The following is a 12,763-nucleotide window of genomic DNA, read 5'->3' as shown; positions in this document are numbered from 1 at the left end:
CGATCACAGCACCCGCACGTTCATCTGTGTGCGCACACCCACACGATCACAACACCCGCACGTTCACTGTGTGCGCACACCCACACGATCACAACACCCACACATTCACTGCGTGCGCACACTCACACGATCACAGCACCCACACGTTCACTGCATGCGCACACTCACATGTTCACAACACCCACACGTTCACTGCATGCGCACACTCACACGATCACAACACCCACACGTTCACTGCATGCGCACACTCACATGTTCACAGCACCCGCACGTTCACTGTGTGCGCACACTCACACGATCACAACACCCGCACGTTCACTGTGTGCGCACACTCACACGATCACAGCACCCACACGTTCACTGCATGCGCACACTCACATGTTCACAACGCCCGCACGTTCACTGCGTGCGCACACCCACATGTTCACAACGCCCGCACACACACGTTCACAACGCCCGCACACTCACAACGCCCGCACACACACACGTTCACAACGCCCGCACACTCACAACGCCCGCACACTCACACGTTCACAACGCCCGCACACTCACAACACCCGCACACTCACACGTTCACAACGCCCGCACGTTCACCATGTCCGCATATTTACTGCGTGCGCACACTATCACAATCACAACACTCACACGTTCACAGCACCCGCACGTTCACTGCGTGCGCACACTCACATGTTCACAACACCCACACATTCACTGCGTGCGCACACTCACATGTTCACAACACCCACACATTCACTGCATGCGCACACTCACACGTTCACAACGCCCGCACGTTCAGCATGTCCGCATATTTACTGCGTGCGCACACTATCACAATCACAACACTCACACGTTCACAGCACCCACACATTCACTGTGTGCGCACACTCACATGTTCACAACACCCACACATTCACTGTGTGCGCACACTCACACGTTCACAGCACCCGCACGTTCACTGCATGCGCACACTCACACGATCACAACACCCACACGTTCACTGTGTGCGCACACTCACACGTTCACAGCACCCGCACATTCACTGCGTGCGCACACTCACACGTTCACAGCACCCGCACATTCACTGCATGCGCACACTCACACGTTCACAGCACCCACACGTTCACTGCATGCGCACACTCACACGTTCACAGCACCCACACGTTCACTGCATGCGCACACTCACACGATCACAGCACCCACACGTTCACTGCATGCGCACACCCACACGATCACAGCACCCGCACGTTCATCTGTGTGCGCACACCCACACGATCACAACACCCGCACGTTCACTGTGTGCGCACACCCACACGATCACAACACCCACACATTCACTGCGTGCGCACACTCACACGATCACAACACCCACACGTTCACTGCATGCGCACACTCACATGTTCACAGCACCCGCACGTTCACTGTGTGCGCACACTCACACGATCACAACACCCGCACGTTCACTGTGTGCGCACACTCACACGATCACAGCACCCACACGTTCACTGCATGCGCACACTCACATGTTCACAACACCCGCACGTTCACTGCGTGCGCACACCCACATGTTCACAACGCCCACACACACACGTTCACAACGCCCGCACACTCACAACGCCCGCACACTCACACGTTCACAACGCCCGCACACTCACAACACCCGCACACTCACACGTTCACAACGCCCGCACGTTCACCATGTCCGCATATTTACTGCGTGCGCACACTATCACAATCACAACACTCACACGTTCACAGCACCCGCACGTTCACTGCGTGCGCACACTCACATGTTCACAACACCCACACATTCACTGCGTGCGCACACTCACACGTTCACAACACCCACATATTCACTGCATGCGCACACTCACACGTTCACAACGCCCGCACGTTCACCATGTCCGCATATTTACTGCGTGCGCACACTATCACAATCACAACACTCACACGTTCACAGCACCCGCACGTTCACTGCGTGCGCACACTCACATGTTCACAACACCCACACATTCACTGCGTGCGCACACTCACACGTTCACAACACCCACACATTCACTGCGTGCGCACACTCACACGTTCACAACACCCACACATTCACTGCATGCGCACACTCACACGTTCACAGCACCCGCACGTTCACTGCGTGCGCACACTCACATGTTCACAACACCCACACATTCACTGCATGCGCACACTCACACGTTCACAACGCCCGCACGTTCACCATGTCCGCATATTTACTGCGTGCGCACACTATCACAATCACAACACTCACACGTTCACAGCACCCACACATTCACTGTGTGCGCACACTCACATGTTCACAACACCCACACATTCACTGTGTGCGCACACTCACACGTTCACAGCACCCGCACGTTCACTGCATGCGCACACTCACACGATCACAACACCCACACGTTCACTGTGTGCGCACACTCACACGTTCACAGCACCCGCACATTCACTGCGTGCGCACACTCACACGTTCACAGCACCCGCACATTCACTGCATGCGCACACTCACACGATCACAACACCCACACGTTCACTGTGTGCGCACACTCACATGTTCACAACACCCACACATTCACTGTGTGCGCACACTCACACGTTCACAGCACCCGCACGTTCACTGCATGCGCACACTCACACGATCACAACACCCACACGTTCACTGTGTGCGCACACTCACACGTTCACAGCACCCGCACGTTCACTGCATGCGCACACTCACACGATCACATCACCCACACATTCACTGTGTGCGCACACTCACACGTTCACAGCACCCGCACATTCACTGCGTGCGCACACTCACACGTTCACAGCACCCGCACATTCACTGCATGCGCACACTCACACGTTCACAGCACCCACACGTTCACTGCATGCGCACACTCACACGTTCACAGCACCCACACGTTCACTGCATGCGCACACTCACACGATCACAGCACCCACACGTTCACTGCATGCGCACACCCACACGATCACAGCACCCGCACGTTCATCTGTGTGCGCACACCCACACGATCACAACACCCGCACGTTCACTGTGTGCGCACACCCACACGATCACAACACCCACACATTCACTGCGTGCGCACACTCACACGATCACAGCACCCACACGTTCACTGCATGCGCACACTCACATGTTCACAACACCCACACGTTCACTGCATGCGCACACTCACATGTTCACAGCACCCGCACGTTCACTGTGTGCGCACACTCACACGATCACAACACCCGCACGTTCACTGTGTGCGCACACTCACACGATCACAGCACCCACACGTTCACTGCATGCGCACACTCACATGTTCACAACACCCGCACGTTCACTGCGTGCGCACACCCACATGTTCACAACGCCCGCACACACACGTTCACAACGCCCGCACACTCACAACGCCCGCACACTCACACGTTCACAACGCCCGCACACTCACAACACCCGCACACTCACACGTTCACAACGCCCGCACGTTCACCATGTCCGCATATTTACTGCGTGCGCACACTATCACAATCACAACACTCACACGTTCACAGCACCCGCACGTTCACTGCGTGCGCACACTCACATGTTCACAACACCCGCACGTTCACTGCGTGCGCACACTCACATGTTCACAACACCCACACATTCACTGCGTGCGCACACTCACATGTTCACAACACCCACACATTCACTGCATGCGCACACTCACACGTTCACAACGCCCGCACGTTCACCATGTCCGCATATTTACTGCGTGCGCACACTATCACAATCACAACACTCACACGTTCACAGCACCCACACATTCACTGTGTGCGCACACTCACATGTTCACAACACCCACACATTCACTGTGTGCGCACACTCACACGTTCACAGCACCCGCACGTTCACTGCATGCGCACACTCACACGATCACAACACCCACACGTTCACTGTGTGCGCACACTCACACGTTCACAGCACCCGCACATTCACTGCGTGCGCACACTCACACGTTCACAGCACCCGCACATTCACTGCATGCGCACACTCACACGTTCACAGCACCCACACGTTCACTGCATGCGCACACTCACACGTTCACAGCACCCACACGTTCACTGCATGCGCACACTCACACGTTCACAGCACCCACACATTCACTGCATGCGCACACTCACACGTTCACAGCACCCACACGTTCACTGCATGCGCACACTCACACGTTCACAGCACCCGCACGTTCACTGCATGCGCACACTCACACGTTCACAGCACCCACACGTTCACTGCATGCGCACACTCACACGATCACAGCACCCACACGTTCACTGCATGCGCACACTCACATGTTCACAACACCCACACGTTCACTGCATGCGCACACTCACACGATCACAACACCCACACGTTCACTGCATGCGCACACTCACATGTTCACAGCACCCGCACGTTCACTGTGTGCGCACACTCACACGATCACAACACCCGCACGTTCACTGTGTGCGCACACTCACACGATCACAGCACCCACACGTTCACTGCATGCGCACACTCACATGTTCACAACACCCACACGTTCACTGCATGCGCACACTCACACGATCACAGCACCCACACGTTCACTGCATGCGCACACTCACACGATCACAACACCCACACGTTCACTGCATGCGCACACTCACACGATCACAACACCCAGACGTTCACTGTGTGCGCACACTCACACGATCACAACACCCACACGTTCACTGCATGCGCACACTCACACGATCACAGCACCCGCACGTTCACTGTGTGCGCACACTCACACGATCACAGCACCCACACGTTCACTGCATGCGCACACTCACACGTTCACAGCACCCGCACATTCACTGTGTGTGCACACCCACACGTTCACTGCGTGCGCACACTCACACGTTCACAACACCCACACATTCACTGCGTGCGCACACTCACACGATCACAACACCCACACGTTCACTGCATGCGCACACTCACACGATCACAGCACCCGCACGTTCACTGTGTGCGCACACTCACACGATCACAACACCCACACGTTCACTGCGTGCGCACACCCACACGATCACAACACCCACACGTTCACTGCGTGCGCACACTCACACGATCACAACACCCACACACACACGTTTACTGCGTGCGCACACTCACACGTTCACTGCGTGCGCGCAGCCACATGTATCTGCTGTTTGATTGCAAAGTATTAGCAGTGCTCCCATGTACCTGCCCAGTCCGCAAACAGGGCAGCTCCATAAATCTTATCCTTGTGATGTAAGTGCTGTGCAAGGATTCTAGTCTCAGCACAAACAAGGTGTGAGTTAAGAACCAGATATTCCAGTGCTACAAGGAGACTGACTGTTGTGAATTGCTGTTGGTGTGTTTTTGGCACCAGCCCCCCCCTCTAACACTGTAAGTCCTGAGCTGCCCCTTTCTCTGAGACCATGGCCTAGAAATTCAGGCACACCCACCTTTGGGTGCGTTGGGTGGGCGGGGGGTTTGGGGGGTTGGGGGGTGGGGGTGGGCGGGGAAGCGCAGGGAACAATTGATTGGTGAGGCCCAGGTACCCCCGATATTGGGCCATCGGGCCTCATTTCCATCGAGCGGGTAATTTTAAATAAAGTAAATTGAGAACAGGCAGCATTGCGAAGGTGGTGCTGCTGATGAAGGCCATGAGGAAAATAGAAATGCCAGTTAGAAGCAGGGTGGCAACATTCAACAAATGGTGTAGCCGCTGGTTCACACAGCGAGACCTGAAAACACCTGGCTGTGACGGCTTGTACGAGTCTGGTTAGTTTTATACAACAGTTTGGTTTAGTTTTTTCTGCCAGTTCTTTCCTTCCCCTGAAGACGTGGACTGCCTACAGGGCACCAGTCACCTTCTGGGAACTCACCAATCTGGCCATTCTTCATGTGTGAGGCTGGTCCCTGAGTTGTTGGCAGGCTGTTCAGTCACAGAAGGCACCGCAATCGGGCTTGAATCCGTCCTCCCCAGTGTCCGCAAGCACGCGGAGAGTCAGCCGTGGCTCACTGGGAAGATCTCTCGCCTCTGAGACTCCGGACACTTGAGCACATAATCTGGGCTGACGCTCCCAGTGCAGTACTGAGGGAGTGCCGCACTGTCAGAGGTGCCGTCTTTCGGATGAGACATTAAACCTCTCGGGTGGACGTAAAAGATCACATGGCCACTATTGGAAGAAGAGCAGGAGAGTTCTCCCGGTGTCCTGGCTGATATTTATCCTTCAACCAACATCACCAAAAAAAAAACCAGATGACCTGGTCATTATCTCATTGCTGTTTGTGGGAGCTTGCTGTGCGCAAATTGGCTGCTGCGTTTCCTACATTACAACAGTGACTACACTTCAGAAGTATTTAATTGGCTGTAAAGAGCTTTGGGACTTCCCGAGGTCGTGAAGGAGCTGTACAAATGCCCAGTTGTGGTTATATAGTGATTTGATTTTGTTTTCCTGCCAGTTTTTTCCTTTCCTGAAGGCATTGACTGCCGACTGGCCCTCCCTGGTGGCGATGGGTTGCAATGTGCTGCCATTTTCGTTAAATCACCAGCAATCAGGAGCTCTGGCTGATTCTCCTCTCCCGAGCCTGGGATGCTGAAGCCAGTCGTAGCACCCCGGACCTTGACTGAGCGAAAACCCAGGCCAGCTCGCTCACTGCTTTAACCAGCTGACCAGAAAGAAAGACTTGCATTTGTGTAGTGCCTTTCACGACCTCAGGACGTCCCAAAGCGCTTTACAGCCAATGAAGTGCTTATTGAAGTGCAGTCACTGTTGTAATTTGGGAAACGCGGAAGCAAATTTGTGGACAGCGAGATCCCACAAACAGCAATGTGATAATGACCAGATAATTTGTTTTGAGGTATTGTCCAGGACACCGGGAAGAACGTCCCTGCTCCTCTTCAAAATAGTGCCATGGGATTTTTGATGTCCACCTGAGGGGGCAGACGGGGCCTCGGTTTAACGTCTCGTCTGAAAGACGGGGAGTGTCGCCCGGTTTCTCTGATTAGAAGTATTTGCTGCCCTGACTCGCTCTTCCCCACTGTTTGAGAGTCCAGGAGCTGCACATCTGGCTAGATCTCCATTATGTGCAGAAAATTGAAGGTGATCATCACTTTTGCACTTCTTCAATTGAGGGTTGTGGCTCTGTTTTGCTAGGTCCAAAATGTTTCAAACCAGGAGTTAATTGAGACTGATTCCTGGTTTAAATCAGGGTGTCGTTTGGAATGAAATATTTCAGTGGAAGCACCTTGCTACTGCTGGTAGACGTAGAGTACGTGACAGTCTGCGAGCGAGGCGGTTATCGTTCTGGAATATCTGGCGGTGAACCTGCCCCTGATTTGGGTGAAAGGTTTGTGTGGGTCTGGAATGCAAAAGCTGCATTTTGTAGCGATCGGGGCAGAAATCCGCCTTGGGCGACAGGCGCAAGCCGGTTGGTGTTGAATTGGCCGCCCATTCTCCGCCCTGTCCAATATCCAGTCTTCAAATAGAGCTGAAGACCTGGCGGGGCGTATAACAGGAGGCCGGTACCTCACCGTCCAAGGCAGATTTCTACCCCATTGTCTTAACAAAAAATGGCAGCGCATTGCAACCCATCGCCACCAGGGAGGCCGTTTATATTTGCCAGGACTGGTGTAAGTCACTTTTTGAGGTGGTTTTCTTTGCAGCCAGAGGCACTAGGGTCATCGTGTCCATATTATAGCACTGCCACTGGACTCTGGGCACTGTGTCCATATTATAGCACTGCCACTGGACTCTGGGCACTGTGTCCATATCACAGCACTGCCACTGGACTCTGGGCACTGTGTCCATATCACAGCACTGCCACTGGACTCTGGGAACTGTGTCCATATTATAGCACTGCCACTGGACTCTGGGCTGTGTCCATATCACAGCACTGCCACTGGACTCTGGGCGCTGTGTCCATATCACAGCACTGCCACTGGACTCTGGGCACTGTGTCCATATCACAGCACTGCCACTGGACTCTGGGAACTGTGTCCATATTATAGCACTGCCACTGGACTCTGGGCTGTGTCCATATCACAGCACTGCCACTGGACTCTGGGCGCTGTGTCCATATCACAGCACTGCCACTGGACTCTGGGCACTGTGTCCATATCACAGCACTGCCACTGGACTCTGGGAACTGTGTCCATATTATAGCACTGCCACTGGACTCTGGGCACTGTGTCCATATCACAGCACTGCCACTGGATCTGGGCACTGTGTCCATATCACAGCACTGCCACTGGACTCTGGGAACTGTGTCCATATTATAGCACTGCCACTGGACCCTGGGCACTGTGTCCATATCACAGCACTGCCACTGGACTCTGGGCACTGTGTCCATATCACAGCACTGCCACTGGACTCTGGGCACTGTGTCCATATCACAGCACTGCCACAGGACTCTGGACACTGTATCCATATTATAGCACTGCCACTGGACTCTGGACACTGTATCCATATTATAGCACTGCCACTGGACTCTGGACACTGTATCCATATTATAGCACTGCCACTGGACTCTGGACACTGTATCCATATTATAGCACTGCCACTGGACTCTGGGCACCTTCTGACATTATGATGTTATATATCCACACAGTTACTTCATTGTGTGAAGGATGGTTGGATCCCTTCACAGTTGACTACAGGTGAAGATGTTGCAAGTTAGAAAAACCATCGTCATTGCGTTCATACTTGCTTCTGCAACATAGGAACTGGAGGAGGCCATTCAGCCCCTCGAGCCTGTTCCACCATTCAGTGAGATCATGTCTTTGGATTGATATATGAATGGGTGTATCGATATACCCATTCAGGTGAGCTTTTGGAACAAACGCCAGGGAGAAATATCGACTCGGGTGCAGTTATGTAGCAAAAGTTGTCGAGCGGTAATCCATTAAAATTACTGTACTTGTAAATCTTGCTCCACAAGATCACTCATTTACATGGCATTGTCGGAGCTAATATTTTAGTGAAAACCAACAAAAACTCAGCACTATATGCTGCAGAGAGTGTGCAATGGTGCTTATTCATAGTTTTGGATTTCAATTGTCGTCACAATTGATATTTATGTCGTCTTTGACCTGAACCCATGAAAAGTTGGGTCTTGGATGCAGTTCAGGCACAGAGTTCACTATCGTAAAAGGCACTGTTGCCACCGACAGTAGTTCGCAGATGCAGCGGGCGGCTAATCAAAGGTAAACGATGCAGAGTAGCTGGGGACATTTTCCATTTGCCCGTCTAGTCAAACCCTTGCTTTGGTGAAACATAAATTCATAGTAAGTAAGTTGGAAGGTTAAGATTCACACTGTGATTCACTTCAGTGACCTTTGAATGAGTCATTAAGCCGAAGCCCTGTCTGCCTCTTCCGACAGCTCAGGTAGGTGTTTAAGATCCCATGACACTATTTGAAGAGGGGCAGCAGGCTCTCCCGGTATCTTGGCCAACATTCCTCAGATTAACTAGTTTTTGGACGCAATTGCTGTCCGTGAAGAAACTGTCATTTTGTGCCCACAGAACAACAATTACACATCAGGGTAATTCACTGTGGGTGAAGAACTTTGAGTGAGACCTGATCAGGTGCTTTTGAACCGCTGCTTATTTTCTCTAAAGTTTTGTTGCTTTGTGCTAATTTCTGCCACCTTTTGTTGCCTGTGGTGAAGATCCATCTCTGGATGAAATCCAACAAAAAATGTAAACTTCTCCCCACGGCTGCATTTCTCCCTTCAAATGGGGAGGGTGGCGAATGCCGGGGGAGAACGTTCCAGATTAACTTTAATGGACGCAAAATCCCGGACTGGGGATGCTCAACTTCCTGATGCGAGATCCCGGAATCCACGGTGGGCGCCAGAGCAGAAAATCCCCCTTTCTGGCCTGTTTGGCTCAGTCACATCACTGGTAGAGATGGTTTTTTTTTTACACTTCTGGTTCCTGGCACGCACGGGGAGTGGGGAGATTGTGCGCCGGCAGCCGGTTAAAATTAGTGAGTGGGAAAATCCCGGTTGCGATGTCCAGTTTCCCGATTGGGCACTTAGGAGCACTGAAGTGGAAAAATCACGGCCGGTGTTTTTACCAACCCAACCGTTGGGGAGCCGCTGCTACTGTCGTTTGCTGTTTATTCATTTGTTTCTGCTTCTTTATTGCAGGTTGTGAGTCGCGTCTCGACCCAACAAGGTTTTGACTTGGAGCTCGGGTATCGGCTGTTGGCTGTCTGTGCTGCCCACAGGGAGAAGTTCACCCCCAAGTCTGCGGGTAAGGGAGCATTTTCTGATCGCACTGGCTGTCCCAATACAATGCTTCTTTAGCATTGATGGAGCAGACGGAAGACTGGTAATTGAACAGGATCCGTTTGTCATTGGCTTTATTTATCCTGTTGATACCAATACACTGGGGGGGGGAAGAAATCCAACTTAACCCAATACCCGTTAACACCATACAACATGCTTAAAGTGTGACACTCTGAATTCATCTCCTCAAATTGCTGCCACCCCAGTGACAAATCTGTGCCCATTACTACTGTACCCCAGTGTTACACATTTACAGATCTGTGTCCACCAGTACTGTACCCCAGTGTTGTATAATAACAGACCAATACTCACCAGTACTGAACCCCAATGTTATACAGTGACAGACCTATACTCACCAGTACTGAACCCCAGTATTAACAGTGACAGACCTGTACTCACCAGTACTGAACCCCAGTATTATACAGTGACAGACCTATACTCACCAGTACTGAACCCCAGTATTAACAGTGACAGACCTGTACTCACCAGTACTGAACCCCAGTATTATACAGTGACAGACCTATACGCACCAGTACTGAACCCCAGTATTGTATAACGACAGACCTATACTCACCAGTACCAAACCCCAATGTTAAACAGTGACAGGCCTATACTCACCAGTACTGAACCCCAGTATTATACAGTGACAGACCTATACGCACCAGTACTGAACCCCAGTATTGTATAACGACAGACCTATACTCACCAGTACTGAACCCCAGTATTAAGTGACAGACCGAAACTCACCAGTACTGAACCCCAGTGTTATACATTGACAGACCTGTACTCACTAGTGCTGAACCCCAGTGTTGTATAGTGACAGACCTGTACTCACTAGTACTGAGCCCAGTGTTATACAGTGACAGACCTGTGCTCACCAGTACTGAACCCCAGTGTTGTACAGTGACAGATCTATACTCCCCAGTACTGAACCCCAGTGTTATACAGTGACAGACGTAAACTCACCAGTACTGAACCCCATGTTGTACAGTGACAGACCTGTACTCACCAGTACTGTACTCCCACTGCTGCCCCTTTGCCCCCACTGCTGCCCCTTTGCCCCCACTGCTGCCCCTTTGCACCCACTGCTGCCCCTAGCTAACACAGCACAGACGAAGGGTTTGTTGATTGTTCCTGGTCTTTAAGGTTAATGTACCCGGTGAATAAACTTACTTAACTGTCGGGGAGCCAATCTTGAGGGGACGTAATTCCACACTGTGTTGCTGAATAAAATATGTTTTTATCACTGCGTCTCTGACAATCTCTCTAAGTGTTGACACTAAAGCTGAAACTAATAAGTGAGAATAAGACTCTGCCAAGATATTGTGATTTAATATTGTAGCCAGGATCAAAACTGACAGCAAACTACAACTGTCTGCACTCTACCTGATTGGATGAAGTCATTGTCCAGTGAAACAATTGCCCACTGAACTCAATTTGCTGCTTGGTTAGTGGCCACATCGTACACCAGCGAGCTCCCGCACCCACCCCAGCTCACCGCAGCGGCCCACACCATCAGCACCAACCCTCGTTCACACTGGCGATACTGGACCATACAGATTAACCTTCATCGCCGGTCAGCGTTGAGCCAGCTGATGTCTTCAGGGGCAGCAGTCGGGGGATGCGACAGTTCGCTTCCCGGCCCCATGGTGGGCTGAGGGGGCGGCGGGGGGAATCGATCGGAGGTTTCTGTCCCTGATCACCGTCTGGTGACCACTCATACCATGTGGGTGGCTCCGATTGGCGATTGACCCGCTGACCCACTGTGTAAAGCTTGCATTTTGTCGACGGGACGGAGCTGCTGCCGACACCTCTGCAAACCATCCGTCGAAGTGCCAGAAAACAGGGCAGGACGTTACATAAAGGAGAGCTTGGAGAGCGCAGGTAGACTGAGCAGGCACCTCTCTCCACTCAGTCCCAGACTGCTGCAACTTGCCCTCAGTCCCAAACCATTCAAAGCCTGTGATTTATTCAGATATTCCAAGGAAGACAGTTGTATTTATACAGACTGCACCTACGCAGTCTGCGGGATCTGAACTGAATCATCCTTATATGGTACGATACATGGTCTGGCAATGCAGGGAGGCCTCTGGGGGCCCTCGAGAACATCCTGAGGAACTGATGTCTCTGACTCACTCAGCTAATGATTTAGACGAAGTTTCACTGACTACCTTTGAATCCGCTTTTAATTATTCTTGCACAAATGTCTCTTTTTAAACTTGTCCATTTCTTGGTGCTTGTGCCTTTGCTAAAAACAGTTTATATTCTTGAGGATAATTTTTGAAGCCTTTTGGCAGCGAGACGTGAAATGACTGCGGCGTACTGTTCACTGTGGTGTATGCTTTGTTTTGGGATGTGATTGGTTTTCAGTGCGCATTGCTCTTTTTGTTAAAATACTTGACGTTGCCTGAGTAGAAATGAGAGAGATTTTTTTTTCTCTC

At 51.8% G+C, this 12,763-nt stretch overlaps 1 protein-coding gene across 5 annotated transcripts in view; it reads left to right on the top strand.

Moving 5' to 3' along the window:
* Positions 1–12,763, top strand: part of LOC137335843 (zinc finger MIZ domain-containing protein 1-like) — a 212,301-nt gene that overhangs the window by 88,561 nt on the left and 110,977 nt on the right. For all 5 annotated transcript variants that reach the window (XM_068001309.1, XM_068001307.1, XM_068001311.1 and 2 more), the window contains one exon: positions 10,182–10,287. In XM_068001309.1, coding sequence (XP_067857410.1) covers positions 10,182–10,287 — 106 coding nt within the window. The remainder of the gene's footprint in view (positions 1–10,181; positions 10,288–12,763) is intronic.

This window comes from Heptranchias perlo, chromosome 20 (assembly GCF_035084215.1).
Source record: "Heptranchias perlo isolate sHepPer1 chromosome 20, sHepPer1.hap1, whole genome shotgun sequence".
NCBI classification, from domain to species: domain Eukaryota; kingdom Metazoa; phylum Chordata; class Chondrichthyes; order Hexanchiformes; family Hexanchidae; genus Heptranchias; species Heptranchias perlo.
This window is presented reverse-complemented; position numbering and strand designations above follow the sequence as displayed.